Genomic DNA, 18,565 nt, shown 5'->3' on the forward strand with positions numbered 1-18,565 from the left:
AGAAATTAAATGAAAATGCAGTGCCATCAGCGCGGAACAGAGGCGGAGGAACCGTGTTCTTGACGGCGGTTCCCACGTTGGGAACGGCCGCCGGCTGCGGAGGAGGGCCTGCGGAGGAGAGCTGGCCCTCCAGGCGGTACTTGGAAGGGAGACACCGTGTCCAGAGGCCTGAAGCCCGTGCTGCTGAGCATCGGTAGCAATCCTAGGCTTCTGGGCGGGACCACGGGGACAGTGATGGGGCCGTGGCGGAGGGACGGGCGGAGCCAGCCTGTGTGGGGAAAGGCAGAAGATTATGTCTCCGTCCTCCTGATCCTAGGCCTCCGCACCTGGTTGCTGCTCCAGAAGTCAAGCCTCCATTTGACTTCCGTCTCGGGTTCCTGCACAGCCTCCATTTCCCGGAGGAAAAGGGCTGAGACAGGAGCTGATTGGCCTCGACAGGCAGCCTTCCCCCAGCAGGGCTGAGCTAAGTTTGAGGCTGAACATGCCTGGCAGGTGTTTGCAGATGATGACTGAGGTTTCTGTAGCGCGAGGAAGGGACCGATGGACATTTCCTTCCATTTCAACCCCAAGCTTGCTAGTTGGACACCAGTTAGTTCTGGTTCACGACTCCGGGGTCAGAGTGTGGGCCTTTTCAAGCCAGGCATCCACGTGATACTGGCAGTGTCAGTTGCGGAGCAGGGCTGCTTGGCCTTGGCTTTGTAGTGGTCCAGCCTGAACGCCTGTTCTCGCTCTCCAGATTGCAGGTTCTTAGCCCACTGGTTGAGCAGGGCTGGTGGTGCTCACCTGTCATAGAAGGGGTCCCGGATACCAGGTCCAGGGCGGGCTCCTTCCACGCCCTCCCTTCCCCCGCCTCCCTACCCTTCGGGCGGCTGGGTCATGTGCAGCCGTGAGTCCCCAAGACCACAGCCCAGAAGAGCGAGGTCGCCAAGCCCTTGGCAGCTAAGGAGACGTTGACAGAACAAGTAAGTGCATCCTTAGATCTTATGTTCTCAAGATCTGCTGTGATTTAAAAAATATTCTCATAACATTTTATTTTACTTACTGTGCTATATTTAAAGGTTTTTATATTTTGAGGTATAGAAAAAGAAATGTGCATTAAAATTATGAAAGGGACCAAGTGTGGGAGCAGGGTTCCCGGATGGTCCAGTAGTTAAGAATCCGAACACTTACACTGCAGTAGGTGCGATTCAAGCTAAGATCCTACCAGCCACTCAGTTCGACCAATAATAATAATGATGATAAAAAGATGATGAATGGAACAAGTGGGACAAGTCACAAATTTGGCATACGTGTATTCAGTGTGGAGTCACATCACACAGTATTGTTTTTTTGAGACACGTGTACTTTCTCATAAGTAGTTTCCAAAACGGAAATTGCTTTTTGGTTCTTGTGTGCTGTGCTTAGTTGCTCAGCCGCATAGGACTTCTTTCAACCCCATGGATTGTAGCCTACCAGATACCTCTGTCCATGGGGATTCTCCAGTCAAGAATACTGGAGTGCGTTGCCGTGCCCTCCCCCAGGGTATCTTTCCCAACCCAGGAATCCAACTGGGGTCTCCTGCATTGCAGGCAGATTCTTTTGGTTATTAGTTGGTTTGAAAAGAAATTAGCAGAATGAACTAGACGCTTCCTCCAATAGTATGTGTGCAGTGTTCCATTGCCCAGGAAAGAGGCCAGCTTCTGCATGGAGCTTCTTCCCACATCCTGTCCCTCAGTAGCTCTGCCCATAATTAAACGTTTTGTTGTTGTTGTCCAACACATGCTATTATTCACTTAGTTATTCATAAATTTGTACAAAATTTATGAGATGGCCAAATTCTACTTACTTGCTGTGTTTCTAAAATTGTGTCCTTTGTTGAAACAGCCTGAGGTGACAAGCAGAGTGAAAGAGCTCTAATTAAAATTCTCTGAGAAATCAGCAGTAGCAATTAATGAAACAGAAGAGGAAAGGAGCATAAAAATAGTCTTTAAAGAGGCCTCATCAAACTCTGGAGGCCCACCAACAGGGTTTCTCCTGAACAACAGGAGGCAGAGAATTATAAATTTATAAAAACATCTTGTTTCTCTGGTCCCCAAATTGTATTCTCAAGCAGGAAGTACAGACTTCTTGTTAATAATTCCCAATCTTGTGCAAATGAATGCACATTAAAATAAATCATAAAGTTGAGTTAGAGATCTCATTAATTCAAGCCCCAGCACATATTTTAGAGAATCTTAATTATTGGGCTAATTACTCAAACTTCACTTTTCACTTTTTTGCAGAAATACCGTTCTAGATTAGAATTTGCTTCTTTAAGGTAGTATAGAGATGTGTGCATCTTCCAGAACTCTGGGTGAAGAATGCATTTTAGTTATCATCAGGAATGTATTAAGGACTTAAAGTACTGCGCTTGGTGAAATATGGGAAAATGTTTATTGCACCTGATTTTGCAATGAGAAAAGACTTGTAGTAACAGAAAAAAAAGCAATGAAAATATGTAGGTGATTAAAATGCATTAATTAGAATGTTTTGTTTGCATTTTTATGGAAATGAGGGAGTAAGAGTACATGACTTTATTCTTGTTTACTTTTGAATGGAAAATAGTCTCTGTGGTGTTGGTGTTTGTCACTTCTCCTGTTCAGAGAAGTCTGTGTTTTCCTTGCAAACATAATCTGTATTAAAATCTGGTTTGTTTTTCATGTTTCAAATAAACTTTGTTTACACAAACAGGCAACATGTCAGATTTAATGAATGCTGGTGTAGAGCACAGGTATGATCAGATCTCTTAGCTTCAAAGTATATTGTGGAGAATCCATAAGAATATTAAGTATGAGAATCAGAATCATCAATAATAGTGGCTTATTGTTAGATCAACATTTTGTGTAAAGAGGGTTCTAGACTTTTCATTTCTGAGTACTTAAATAGAAAGCAACTGCATGTATATACAGGCAAATGTTCATTTCATTTTGCTGTCATTTCAGCACTTTTCCTTTCTGCTTTTTAAACTACTGTAAGGTGTTTCTACATAACAAAATACTAGAAAATATATTTATCTTATAGAATGAGAAGTATGATTTACGAAAAGTTTATGAGAGCTGCAGATGGAGAATTTTTAATCCAGAATTAATTCCTTTTCTGTGATGACTTAGCATGGATTATAAGTCCCTGGGAACATTTCTTGCAGTTTTGTGGACTCTCATATCCTGACCCCTGAAGAACGTAGGATGAGAGGAGTTTATTCCAACATTCCTGATAGAAAGGAAGAAAAGGCCAGTTTCATATAGGCAGACCTCTGGTTTATTCACTCCTTGTTCTTTTAAAAGCTTATACTCTGTGCTAGGAAAAATTGTTCAGTTCAGTTCAGTTCAGTCGCTCAGTCGTGTCTGACTCTTTGCGACCCCATGAATCGCAGCATGCCAGGCCTCCCTGTCCATCACCAACTCCTGCAGTTCACTCAGATTCACGTCCATTGAGTCGATGATGCCATCCAGTCATCTCATTCTCTGTCGTCCCCTTCTCCTCCTGCCCCCAATCCCTCCCAGCATCAAAGTCTTTTCCAATGAGTCAACTCTTTGCATGAGGTGGCCAGTTTCATACTGGAGTTTCAGCTTTAGCATCATTCCTTCCAAAGAAATCCCAGGGCTGATCTCCTTCAGAATGGACTGGTTGGATCTCCTTGCAGTCCAAGGGACTCTCAAGAGTCTTCTCCAACACCGCAGTTCAAAAGCATCAATTCTTCGGCACTCAGCCTTCTTCACAGTCCAACTCTCACATCCATGCATGACTACTGGAAAAATTGTTAGGGGCTGTCTATCTCTCCCCTTCCTTGTTGGTGCTCTGGAGTTTTATTATGTGAATGCTTGGAATAGGGGTTTTTGCACTAGCAACGGTTTTTTGCCCTTACCCTTTGCCATCCCATTTTCCTCTGTGATGTGAAGTGGGGGAGTTCTTCCTATGTATTTCATACAGTAAGTCCACTATATATGAATGAGTTCAGTTCTGAGAGTGCATTTGTAAGTCCAATTTGTTTATAAGTCCAACAAAGTTAGCCTAGGTACCCAGCTAACACAATCGACTATATAGTTCTGTACCGTAATAGATTTATAATACTTTTCACACAAAAGTGAAAGAGCAGAGCGAAAAAGTTGGCTTAAAGCTCAACATTCAGAAAACGAAGATCGTGGCATCCGGTCCCATCACTTCATGGGAAATAGATGGGGAAACATTAGAAACAGTGTCAGACTCAATTTTTTGGGGGCTGCAAAATCACTGCAGATGGTGACTGCAGCCATGAAATCAAAAGACGCTTACTCCTTGGAAGAAAAGTTATGACCAACCTACATAGCATATTCAAAAGCAGAGACCGTACTTTGCCAACAAAGGTCCGTCTAGTCAAGGCTATGGTTTTTCCTGTGGTCATGTATGGATGTGAGAGTTGGACTATGAAGAAGGCTGAGCGCTGAAGAATTGATGCTTTTGAAATGTGGTGTTGGAGAAGACGCTTGAGAGTCCCTTGGACTGCAAGGAGATCCAACCAGTCCATCCTAAAGGAGATCAGCCCTGGGATTTCTTTGGAAGGAATGATGCTAAAGCTGAAACTCCAGTACTTTGGCCACCTCATGAGAAGAGTTGACTCGTTGGAAAAAACTCTGATGCTGGGAGGGATTGGGGGCAGGAGGAGAAGGGGACGACAGAGGATGAGATGGCTGGATGGCATCACGGACTTGATGGACATGAGTCTGAGTGAACTCCGGGAGATGGTGATGAACAGGGAGGCCTCGCGTGCTGCGATTCATGGGGTTGCAAAGAGTCGGACACGACTGAGCAACTGAACTGAACTGAACTGAACATATAAAAAGCAAACAAAAAATAAAAACATTTTTAATCTGATAGTACAGTACCTTGAAAAGTACAGTAGTACAGTCCAACAGCTGGTATACAGAGACTGGCATTGCATGAACAGGTGAGAAGAGCTACTGACTGGAGATGGAGAGGAGGAGGTGGGAGATAGTGGAGCTGAAGAATCATTAGCAGTAGGAAATGGAGGGAAAGCTGCAGTTTCACTCATGCCTGAACACACGTTCACATCTTTCAAAGTTTGCAACTTGAAGGTTCATATGTAGGGGCCTTACTGTGTCTTCTTTTGAGTGGTGGGAATTAGAGTTGACAGGATATCCTGCTATACATAACTTTCTATTGAAAACCACTAAGGGTATGGGAGGGCAGGTCAGAATTATTGTTTGTGCTTCACTGTCACCTTTGACAGTGTTAGCTGAACATCTCTGAGTCAGATCATTTCCTTAAAGATACTCATAAGTGTTCATAAGCCAAATACGATCTGCCAGTGCAAACAAGAGCAATCTTGACCACACCCTGCACTTTACATACTGTCCTATCCTTTATTCATATTAGGAAATCTGAGGATCAGAGAGTTTCATTCTTTACCATCAGAGTCAAAAAATGGGCAGAGCTGGAATTCAAAACCAGTTCTGCCTGATTCTAGAAGCCAGACTCATTGCTGTGCACCACACTATCTACCCTTTTCAACAGAGGGCCAGTCCTCCTGTAGTTTTGTAGGTTCAGAGCTTCTGCGAATACTTAAGTATTTCAGAACCAAATCCTCCCGCCTGATACATTAAATTGATGTTTGATTTTAAAGTGGAAATTAATGACCTTGAAGAAAGACATCTGCTACATTTCCGACTTCTCTTACATCAGAATATCATTAGTTAAATAAAATTTTATACTTTTTTAGAATGGTAATAAGAGCATTTTCAGAATTCTTTTTACCTTTATAGCTTTCTTGACTTTATTTAAAAAAAAAAAATCTCAGGCTCAAAGGCAGTGGATTTTTAGTCACTTGCAGAATAATCACTACTATCAGTAAAAAGAGTTTTAGCAAAAGTTTTTTCCCTCAGAAATATTTTGTGTGTGTGTTACTACCAAATTTGGAAAAATTGTTATTTTTGGTTTTAGAAATTGTTTATTTAAAAAATATTTGGGTGCACGTATGTTTTACCTTTTGCTGAAGTGTCTGAATTTTGATGAAGATTCTGAAAAAGAAAAATAGGTCCAAAGATACACTTGTTATTCAGAAAACAATATTGGAAAACCAAACCAATAATGTCTACAATCTACATACAGAAATTTCTCTGCCATGATAAAAAGAAAATGCATTTCTTGGTGTCTTATATCAATATTACCTATTAAGCAGGAAATCTAAATTGTAAGGTTTACAATTTAGGTAAGGTTTTAATTGAAAGAAAAGTCTTTTGTCATAATGAGCAATCTTTGTTATTTGATTCAAGAAAAAAAATTTCTAGCATAAGCTCACGCTTCTTAGTATTATTTGAACAGTTCTGCAGATATTGTCTGGTGGCAAAATAGCTTCCCTGGTGGCTCAGACAGTAAAAAAAAGTTTACCTGCAATGCAGAAGACCCAGGTTTGATCCCTGGGTGGGGAAGATACCCTGGAGGGGAGTATGGCAACCCACTCCAGTTTCTTTCCTGGAGAATTCTGTGAACAAAGGAGCCTGGCGGGCCACAGTCCATAGGGTCGTAAAGAGTCGGACACGACTGAAGCGACTCAGCACACACCCACAGATAATGCCTAAATTCAATCCCCCTTCCACAACAGACTGATATTTTAGCATAAAAGATTTGTCATTTTTGCTGTTTACTGTGTTCAGTTCTTATTTTAACAGTCATTTAGATACAGGCTTAAAAAAATCATACAGATTCACTGTATAGTTTCATTTCTTTATTTTGTAGGATTAAAAAGATAATCTGGTAGTCAAATACTTGAGATTGTATCCTGGATTAAAAAAAAATACTATCTGAAATTTTGTGTTTTTCATTATCATTTAAGTCTGTGTGCATTAACATGGTGGTTTTTATTTGCTTTTTTGTTTATGTTTATTGTACACCTGCAGTTACTTTAGTGGTTTAGAATTTACTGGCTATAACTTCATTATCATGAAAACTATGTAAGGTAGGTGATTCACAGATTCACTAAAAGTTACATTTCAGTCCAAAAGCAAATTCAGTTTTCTAACAAGATCCATTTTAATTGACACTAAATTTTTTTGGAAAGTTTGCTTTGACAAGTTTGCTTTGAAGGAAATCCAATTAATGAAAAGCTTGATTTCTCAAACAAACTAGGGAATAATTGTTTTCCTGTAACAAGGAACTTGCTAGAGTATTCCTTTTAGAGAGAAAAGTTTTCTGTCATGTTTAGAATGTAATTAAACATTTATATAACTTTTCATTGAAGAGTATCATTCACATGAACCTTCTCAGAAGCATTTCTCTTAGATAAAATAGTTCATTTGAGCATAGATTCAACTACTAAGCTCAACACATAAGATCTTTACCCTAGCTGTGTGGGTGAGATTGTTAAACACATTAACATGACTTAACTAGAATTGAGTTTATTCAGAAGTGTGAACTTGTATTTTAAAATCACCGTAACATCCACCTACAGCACAATGTGTGAGACTCTATGTTTTATTTGTATTTTGTTTATTGTGTATTTAATGGAAATATATTATGTGAGCTTCTGGAATATAATTCTAAAGAATGGAAAATTGTTTCCAGTGCTAGGTGGGAGCATGAAGTATAGATGGAATACAACTGCATTTGTGATATAATTCTTCATTTTGCCAAAACTTACATTTAGTAAATACTTAATTACTTCCTGGTATGGCAGGAAATGGTGTTTTGCTAGTTGACCTAAAAATGCAGCCAAGAAAAAGGACAGCTTCTGAAATCTGAGTTTGTTGGCAGAAGACGTATTTCTCAGTGTTTCTTTAGTTTTAGGTTTATGGTGGGTGGGTAGATTGAACTACTTTGGCATTATTAGCCATAGTTGGTTACTGCAGAAGTAATGTAAAATATACTTACTATTTGTGGTGATTTTCTTATATAGGTAGGCTTGTAGTTAAGATACGTTGAGGAAAGGGATGGACAAAATGTCTGAATGATGTTGAATAAGTTAACTTTCAAAATGTACTTAAGCATTTACTTGAGTTTACTTGGGGATATTCAACTATTTATTTTGACCCTTGACATATATGAAATAAAACTGGTAAATGTCAGTTCTTTTCTTTATTTCTATGCATGAATGCTGCTGCTGCTGCTAAGTCACTTCAGTCGTGTCTGATTCTGTGCGACCCCATAGACGGCAGCCCACCAGGCTCCCCTGTCCCTGGGATTCTCCAGGCAAGAACACTGGAGTGGGTTGCCATTTCCTTCTCCAATGCATGAAAGTGAAAAGTGAAAGTGAAGTCGCTCAGTTGTGTCTGACCCTTAGTGACCCCATGGATTGCAGCCTACCAGGCTCCTCCGTCCATGAGATTTTCCAGGCAAGAGTACTGGAGTGGGGTGCCATTGTCTTCTCCTTATATACACTACCATGTGTAAATAGATAGCTAGTGGGAGGCTGCTATATATCATAGGGAGCTCAGCTTGGTGCTCTATGATGACTTAAAAAGGTGAGATGGGAGAGTAGGAGGGAGACTCAAGAGGGAGGAGATTTATGTATACAAATAGCTGATTCAATGAACATGTATACATATAGCTGATTCACTTCGTTGTACAGCAGAAACTAACACAACGTTGTAAAGCAATTGCACTTGAGGGGAAGAAAAAAAGACATAGGAAGTCCAATAGTAAGAAATTACTGATTTTTACCAGTCACCTATTTGAAACTATAAGTATGACAATTTATATATATTAGTATAATTGTCAACTTTGTAAATCAGTCTTTTGGAAATTTCAAGACTGGTGCATTCAAGGTAATAGAATCTGTGCTTTTCCTATCCATATGGATAAGGAATGCATGCAGTCACTCTCTTTATTAAGTTTCATATGTACTGAAGCGTGTTTAGAGGCCTGGGCTCAAATTTCTATTTTTGCTGCTTATTAATCCTCTATACACAGCACTCTAAGCATCAGATTTTAATACTAAAATGAACAGTAAAATGCCACCTTCAAGGTATTGCTGGGAGGATTAATTGAAATAAAATAAAAATGAAATGAAATGAAGTAATATATAAGTGAAGATACTACTGCAGTTCACTATCAAGTATTAGTCATTATCATCAGCAGTATCATATCTTTTGACTTTATCACTTGCTAAACTAGTAACAAGATAGAACAATTCATTGTAACCAGATGTCCTAATCTTTTTCTTAGGCTATAATCACATATAATATACATCAGATTTCTGAGATTAAAAAAAATCATATAATGCTCATTTTTATAAATGGAAAACCCAGGAAATCATTATAGAATGTGAGATCATCGAAGGAGTGTGCCTTGAAGATTCAACAAAAAATACCGCAAAAACTGATTTCTTCTTACCTGTATAAATGCTTGTCCAAGCAAGCATGGGTGCCTACCTCTGCATACACTGGTGTGCATGAGAGCCATTAATAGTCTATACAAACACTTGCCTGTGAATATTATTATATAAGCACATTCATTTAGGTAGGACTGTAGGGTAGATTTCAGTCTCATTTGAAGGTTGTATTGTAGTTACACTTCGAAGTTATAAGAAATTTCCTTTTAATTAAATCATTTTGGTATAGTAGGTTTTCATTACCCTCAAATGATTGAAATATATATGAGGAACAACACATGCATACACGTACGCACACACACACACACACATACGTATATACCAGTTCATCAAAAGTCTTTCAATCTCCTTAATTAATTATTGAACTCAGGTTTAAAATAATTGCTGTGTAATAAATGAGTGTATTTACCTTTGGCTTTCTCTGAAGAATAAGATTTAGTTCATTTATAGCATCTGTAATTTGTTTGGTCTCCACACATCCCAGAACACTGCATATATTTTTTACTTCCTCAATAACATTATCCACATTTTGCTGTAGATGGAAAGATTTATACCTTTTAGTTTATTGAAATCAAGAGGACACTAATTTATCTTTAAACTACCTCTCTACCTAGGAAGAGGAAACAGAATAAAAAAATGGTTGTTTCCATGTAAAAGATTCTCAGGACTGGTTACCCTGTGATTTAAGCATGCTTTGCATTGAGTGAATGCTGAAAACTAGGACTATCAGTCCTGCTGCTGCTGCTAAGTCACTTCAGTCGTGTCTGACTCTGTGCGACCCCATAGACGGCAGCCCACCAGGCTCCCCCGTCCCTGGGATTCTCCAGGCAAGAACACTGGAGTGGCTTGCCATTTCCTTCTCCAGTGCATGAAAGTGAAAAGTGAAAGTGAAGTCGCTCAGTCGTGCCCAACCCTCAGCGACCCTATGGACTGCAGCCTTCCAGGCTCCTCCGTCCATGGGAATTTCCAGGCAAGAGTACTGGAGTGGGGTGCCATCGCCTTCTCTGAGGATTATCAGTCCTAGTTTATATATATCAACTCTAACATTATCTGATATAAAATGGGAGAGAGAAGAGACAGAGACAGAGAGAGAGAGACTGAAAGTCTCTGGTTCCTGAAAAATACTTTGAAAACCAGTCAGTTTATAGCAGATCTGTGTAGAGTGCAGAACACATTCATTTTTGTAAGCACTGTACACGAGGGCAAAATCATTAAAAATCAGCGTTCAGAACAAACTTGGGACAATGAAGCTTGGTACTGGGGGTGTTAGGTAATCATTTGATTATACTGTATTTTAAGTTTATGATGTTTCAAAAATAAAATCACCGATGACAAGTACAGTCCACAGAAATGACCAAGTATTCTTAAAATCAAAATTACTGTCTCTGCTTAAGATAGTTATACACAGACTTTGTGTCACAGTTCTAAGAGCTTTTCATTTTTTTTTTAAATTTCTGTACTTTCATATGTTCTTAAACTTAGCTTTCATTAAAAAAAAAGAAAAATTCCCCTATTTTGATCTTATTCTTTTTTGTTTTTTGTTGTTAACTGTTTAGAAATCTCTTGTTTTCTTTTAATCATTTGTTAGTCATCTTTAACTCTATTATATTTTAATGTATTTTATCTATATCACTATCTCACTATAAAGTTGGCTTTTCAAAACACATTAGCTCTATCAAGTCTAGAATCACAGTCATTCCAATGGAGAATTTCAATGGAGTTTATTTCAACAGAGATGGAAAAAATTTTTTTCACACAAAGATATGAATTCATAATACAAAAGATTTTAACTCTACTTATTCTAGATCATTTTCTTATCAAAACATTATCAACATAAATACAAAAAACTGTGTATTATATTTAAGAATATCATTTTGTGTCTTTTATGGAAAAACAAAGCTTTTTAATATATCTCCAGCACATTTTATAATGATTTTATAAACATTGAAAACTGTTGACAAAAACCTAGAAAGAATGGCTAATTAATACTATGAAAGACACAATCAGGACTCCAAAACTGTCAACAGACTTGACTAATGAGCTAAAAATAAAACAAAACAAAACAAATAAAAAATTGAACTTAACTGGGTTAACTTGGATCTTAAGTCTTCACAAATTAAGAAAATATAACTACTCAGTTATAACATAGGAAGAAAAATTTATTACTAATACATGTGGAAAAAGCTCAGTTGTTTTATTTATGTGTGAAATAAATGAGTCCACATTGTGATGTGGCTGCCAGAAGAGCTACTTTATTGTTAAATTGGAAGACATGTACTCTCCAAAACCAGAAAGTTAGAGCTCAGCAAATGTATATAATCTGAACTGAGGTTAGTGTTGAGTACCACGTTTGACACTGAACTTATTAACAAATCAAATTTTCCCCAAAGAGAGCAACCCAACTATTAATATCATATGAATATACTCTTTCTTGTGAAAGAAATAATAAATTCTTTTTCCAGTTCTGCAGTAAGGTTATATGTGATAAAATCCTGATTCTGTCCTATTCTACCTATGGCCATTATCAAAATTGTTTAACTTCCATGTATCTGAATTCCCTCATTCCCTCATAGAATTGGAACAATAGTAATTACTTATTATCACCCTGATGCTGGGACGGATTGGGGGCAGGAGGAGAAGGGGATGACAGAGGATGAGATGGCTGGATGGCATCACTGACTCGATGGACATGAATTTGGGTAGACTCCAGGAGTTGGTGACGGACAGGGAGGCCTGGTGTGCTGCAAGTCATGGGGTAGCAAAGAGTTGGACACGACCGAGCAACTGAACTGAACTGATTATGATTATTAAATAATAATTAGTTATTATTATTTGGAGAAGGGAATGGCGACCCACTCTAGTATTCTTGCCTGGAGAATCCCATGGGAAAAGAGCCTGGTGGGCTACAGTCCACGGGGTTGCAAAGAGTCAGACACGACTGAGTGACTAACACACAACACACAATTATTATTAAGGTTAAATAAGGTAAAATAGGAAAAGTCCCTGGCAAAGAATGTGGGCTAAATTTTAGTTAATTCATTTTTAATTAGTTCATTTTTATCCATTCACACAGATTTTTTGGTTTATAAGAGAAATCAGACACTGTTCATGCCCAGGTAACTAATAATATGTAAATTATTAAACTATGATGGAGATGTATATCAGGTTCTGAGTAAATGAATTTGGTTTTCATTCTTACATTCTTGGTAGATATGAGATACATGTGAATTTGTTGAAATCCATGAAATATTACTAGTTAAATTGCAAATGTTGGGTTGATTGGGTCACTCAATAGCTAATTTATTCCATCTGTTATTGTAGTCTTGTAGTGCCTCTTATCTGATCTATTTATCTCATTTGATCTGCATAAAAATTCAGAAAGATAAATATTTCATTTTTGAGTCACCAAAATTGCTAGAATATGTTAAGTGAAATGTTGCCATTGTAGAATTAACTTGGTGACTAATTGGATTGAGTGCAACAGGGATATTGGATTGGAGATGTTTTCAAAATTTCATACTTGGAAAACCAAAAGACAGAGTGTCATGAGTTATGGCAAAATACGAAGTTTTGGTGGAATTGTGATGTGTCTATTTTTGATACACAGAGCTTGAGTTGCCAATGGAAAAACCAAGTAGACTCAGCCTCTGGGTACTGGGAAATGCAGCAGAGTTCTAGCTCTTGCAGCTGCTGGACTGAGCAAACATGGATGCCTTACACACACACACACACAGTGTACACTCATATAAACATTAGCTGAACCATAAGAAAAATGTAAATCCAAAGTTTATCCCAAAACAAAGATGGGATAAATCTGTGGATGACAGAAATTTAATGAGGAAATTTAAAGGCTGAGCATTAGCTTCAACATGGATATGTCAGTAGCCTGGGGAAAATGTCAGTGGACTTAGATACTGGTGTTTACTGCTTAGAATGGGACAAGTGCTAAAATTTTAGATCTAAAGCTATTGGTTGAGGTAGGAGAAGGGGCAGACCTGGGGCTAAGATCCCTGACACTGGATTGTCACCTGCAAAAGATGCGGAAAAAAAAACAAAAACAAAAAAAACACAAAAAAACAGTGCCTACTGACCAGGAGAACAATTGAGGAATTCTCTGTCAACCTGGGCATTGAGTAAGGAAAATGATTACCTGAGGAACTGTTTTGTATAGCTATGGAGTATTAATTTGCACTACCCTTAGCAAGAATTTATGCTAAAAATAATGCCAGTGTTGTTAATATTTTGGACTCAAGCAGAAGCAAATGCAAAACTTTTCTGACCCCAAACCACAAGGGCTTTGGTTGATCCGTGATGAGATATTCTACAGACACAAAACAAAAGAATTTGTTCCTAATTTCAAGAGATATCAAAGCTTAGGTTTGAGTGTTATTTTCATAGAGGTGATACCTGACAAAGAAAATGGATTTGATTGTCCAGAAGGAAAATATAAACAGAGGAAATGAAAATGGAAACTTGGGTATATAACATTTCAGAACATTTAATATTTAGATGATGAAGGAAGAAGTATGGGTCACAGTTGGAGCACACAAAGTTTTGAGACATAAACCATAAGACTACAGTTTAATGGGCATAAAGAAAATATAATAGATGTTACTAGGAAGTTTCAGTTTGGAAAAACAGGAAAAGGAAACACAATCACTTTCAAGTATATGATGACCTTTCAAGTAAAAAGGAGATTACCTTTACTGTAAGTTCTGGAATGATAAATCAGAACAAACGATTTCACATTTAGGGCATTTCATTTTGGCTCATCGTGAGATATTCATTTTGGCTTGATATTTTGGGAAAAAAAGCAGGCTGCCTTGTGAGTAGAGACTTCTTCCACGTTACAGGTGTGCAGGCAGTTGGGATGTTTAGAGGAAACTTCTGTGTTAAATAAGAGTTTGAAGTAGACTACTTTAAATTCTTTCTAACTCTATGGATTAGTGAAAACTAACAATACTGCTGTAATGTTATTTTATGTGCTATATTCTAACCTTAGAAATAATTGATGTATCATAGACTCAGAAGGAGCACCAATCTAATACTTTAGAGATTAAGCATATTTGTAATGTATTTTGAACACTGGAGAAGATTGCTGACAAACTTTCCTTCTCATCTGTTTTGAAAACAAAAGTAAACTAAGAGCATAAGGGTCATGTCCCCCACCCCATTCCCTTAATTTAGCTATGAGGGAGACCAAAGTAATAATGTGTTTAAGTAGCTTGCTGTTTTCCAGGATTTTTAAAATAAATCTTAATTAATTTCTATTTCTGTTTACATATTAAAAATTATCAAATTCAATTAATTATCAAATTCAGGAGACAAATTAAGAATTTAGAATTATTTTTATTCCAGGTTCAGCAGTTACTGCTATTATAAATTGCTCCTTAAAGATTAAAAATTGTCTTTGGAGTTTCATTTCAGCTTAAAATGTAGAACTTTGGACTCATTGTAAAAGTAGAGAAAGGCAGATAATATACAAAGATCATAATTTTTCCTGACTGCATTAGAGATTTGAGGTCAAAAGGTGACCAAGTAGACCAAATTCCAAAGAGTGGCAGGCCCTGCCAAGGGGAGATGGAGCACAAAATGTCTTTGGCCTTTGGCAGACACAGGAGAACGAGATGGCCACTATATAAGAGGGTAAGAATAAATCAGCCAAAATTTCAGCAGATTCTTAAAGGCTAGATGTGAGCAAACATGTCAGATTGAAATATCTGGGAGTTCAAGACACAAGGAGACTTAACAGTCATTCGTAAGCTCATCTTGGACATCTACCAGTTGTTCAGGGGAAATAATGAAGACAGTGCAGGAAACTGAAGGTCCATTCATTGGCCTTCTAGGGGAAACCCTATTTCTGTAGATCTTCCTCTTATAAGAAGCTGAAGCTCTAAGCTACTGGTTTATGATACTAGCAAAATGATAATACAAGAGGAGACAGATATCCTCTGTGATCCTGAGCCCTGGCAAAAATCTCTTGCTTTGGAGGAAGGGAGAAAAAGCAAACAGCCTGCCTTGCAGGGATAGGTGGGACATGGGTTAAGATCCTTTGCTGGTGAGAGAATGGTTGAAGCAAAAACCTGTTGTTCCTGGGGAGGAGACTGGGGACCCTGTCTGGAGCCCAGGATCCCACATGGATACCAATCCGAAGTCAGGAACCACTAGGAGGAAGGACAGAAAACTGTCTCCTGTACAAGACTAAGTGCAGATATAAAGTACAGTTTGGCTGCAAGAAAGTTCCAATTTTAAGGCAGAAATGCTCAGACAGTTCCAATCCTGAGATTCAAAAACACAGCCTAGGGTTGTTGTTGATCGTTACCTCAAAATTCCCTTTACTCTAATACAAAAATGAATCTATTTTGAATAAACAATAGCAGAGTACACTAGGAGAGAGACAATAGTATTGAGAGAGGTCATCTCTGTGACCTAGCAAATGGGCTGTTGAAAGCTGAGGAACAGAGAAAAAGACTCTGGTACTGCAGGTGCTCTGTATAAGTATAGGTGATGGTAACTAACCATTAGGGAATTTGAAGCCTGAACTGCCCTGACTATAATGATAGGAAAAACAAAACTCAAAGCTCAAATCCTGACTAGATTTACCAACTCTACATACAAATAGCATAACAGAAAAGCATTGCCCATATCCAGGTATGAATACAATTAACCTCAGTCTCCAGTATTGTTCTACATGGGGTGTTTAGGACTCAATACAAAATTAGGATCTATACCAAAAAAACAAAATATAACAATCCATTGTCAGTAGATGAAACAACTAACAAAACCAAACTAATAAATGACCCAGATGTTAGAACAATCAGATGAGGACTTTAAGTAACTATGATTAGCATGGGACAGGACATAGTGGAAAATGTAGATGACAGGCATGAACAGATGGGGATTTCAGCAGAGGCATGAAAACGATGTACAAGAGGCAAGTGGAAATCATAGAATTATAAGAATACACTTGATACTAGAGATGAAGAATTCTTTCAGTTGATTGAACATCAATCTGAGCATCAGATTGAACACAGTGAAGTAAAGTATCAGTGAAATTGAAGATAGATCAAGAGAAACCATCCTACCGAAATGCAAAGAGGAAAATGAGTGGGAAGAAAAGCCAGTACACACGAGCCAAACCTGTCAGAGGCATTTATGCATTTGGAGTTCTGGAAAGATAAAAATGGGGGAGAGATATATTTAAAGAGATGATGGCCAACGTATCAAAATTCATAGGATACCACTAAAAGTTAGAGGGAAATTTATGACTTTAAACTTTGAATGATTCTATGTTTTTGAATTAGAAGAAATTGAATTTATAATAAATCTTTCCCATAAGGAAAATTCTATAAACAGATGGCTTCGTTGATAAATTTTATCAAACATCTAAGAAAGAAAGAAAACCAAATCTACACAAATTATTTCAGAATGCAGAGTCAGCCAGAGGGAACGTTTCTTAACTTATTTTATAAAGCTAGCATTATTTCAATGTTAAAATCAAGCCAAATTATTACAAGAAAAGTATAGGCTGATGTCTCTCATAAACATAGATGCAGATAGCCTTAACAAAATATTTGCTTATTGAAGCCAGAAATATGTAGAAAGAGTTCTAAGTCATTACAGTTCAGTTCAGACACTCAGCCCTGTCTGGGGTTTTTGTGACCCGATGGAATGCAGCATGCCAGGCTTTCCTGTCCATCTCCAACTCCCACAGCTTGCTCAAAGCAATCCATCCAGTCGGTGATGCCATCCAACCATCTCATCCTCTGTCATCCCCTTTTCCTCCTGCCTTCAATCTTTCCCAGAATCAGGATCTTTTCTAGTGAGTCAGTTCTTTGCATCATGTGGCCAAATATTGGAGCTTCATCTTCAGCATCAGTCCTTTCAATGATATTCAGGACATTTCCTTTAAGAATGATTGGTTTGATAACCTTTCAGTCCAAGAGATTCTCAAGAGTCTTCTCTGACACTACAGTTCAGAAGCATCAATTCTTCAGCACTCAACTTTCTTTGTAGTCCAACTCTCACATCCATACATGACAACTGGAAAAACCACATCTTTCAATAGATGGACGATTGTTGGCAAAGTAATGTCTCTGCTTTTTAATATGCTATCTAGGTTGGTCATAGCTTTTCTTCCAAGGAGCAAGCATCTTTTAATTTCATGGCTGCAGTCACCATCTGCAGTGATTATGGAGCCCAAGAAAATAAAGTCTGTCACTATTTCCATTGTTTCCCCATCTGTTTGCCTTAAAGTGATGAGACTGGATGTGATGGTCTTAGTTTTTTGAATGTTGAGTTTTAAGCCAGCTTTTTCACTTTCATCAAGAGGCTCTTTAGTTCCTCTTCACTTTCTGCCATAAGGGTGGTGTCATCTGCATATCTCAGGTTATTGATATTTCTCCTAGAAATCTTGATTCCAGCTTGTGCTTCCTCCAGCCCAGCGTTTTTCATGATGTACTCTGCATACAAGTTAAATAAGCAGGGTGTCAGTATACAGCCTTGACGTACTCCTTTCCCAATTTGAAACAAGTCTGTAGTACTATCCAGTTCTAAATGTTTCTTTGTCGGCCTGCTTCCAGATTTTTCAGAATGCAGGTAGGGTGGTCTGGTATTCCCATCTCTTTAAAAATTTTTCAGTTTGTTGTGATTCACAGAGTCAAAGGCTTAGGCATAGTCAATAAAATAGAAGTAGGTGTTTCTCTGGAATTCTCTTGCTTTTAGATGACCAATAGATGTTGGCAATTTGATCTCTGGTTCCTCTGCCTTTTCTAAAACCAGCCTGAACATCGGGAATTCTCGGTTCATGTACTGTTGAACCCTAGCTTGGAGAATTTTGAGCATTACTTTGCTAGCATGTGAGATGAGTGCAATTGTGCAGTAGTTTGAACATTTTTGGCATTGCCTTTCTTTGAGATTGGAATGAAAACTGACCTTTTCCAGTCCTGTGGCCACTGCTGAGTTTTTCAAATTTGCTGGCATATTGAGTGCAGCACTTTCACAGCATCACCTTTTAGGATTTGAAATAGCTCAACTGGAATTCCATCACTTCCACTAGCTTTGTTTGTAGGGATGCTTCCTAAGGCCCACTTGACTTTGCATTCCAGGAAGTCTGGCTCTAGGTGAGTGATCACACTATCGTGGTTATATGGGTCAGGAAGATCTTTTTCGTACAGTTCTTCTGTGTATTCTTGCCACCTCGTCTTAATGTCTTCTGCTTCTTTT

At 38.2% G+C, this 18,565-nt stretch overlaps 1 protein-coding gene across 1 annotated transcript in view; it reads right to left on the reverse strand.

Moving 5' to 3' along the window:
- The window catches only part of PIK3C2G (phosphatidylinositol-4-phosphate 3-kinase catalytic subunit type 2 gamma), a 444,386-nt gene that overhangs the window by 355,607 nt on the left and 70,214 nt on the right, over positions 1 to 18,565 (reverse strand). The window contains exons 8-9 of the mRNA XM_052640675.1: positions 9,750 to 9,872; positions 5,999 to 6,032 (exon numbers count right to left, since the gene is read on the reverse strand). Of these exons, the coding sequence (XP_052496635.1) occupies positions 5,999 to 6,032; positions 9,750 to 9,872 (157 nt within the window). The remainder of the gene's footprint in view (positions 1 to 5,998; positions 6,033 to 9,749; positions 9,873 to 18,565) is intronic.

This window comes from Budorcas taxicolor, chromosome 5 (assembly GCF_023091745.1).
Source record: "Budorcas taxicolor isolate Tak-1 chromosome 5, Takin1.1, whole genome shotgun sequence".
NCBI classification, from domain to species: Eukaryota; Metazoa; Chordata; class Mammalia; order Artiodactyla; family Bovidae; genus Budorcas; species Budorcas taxicolor.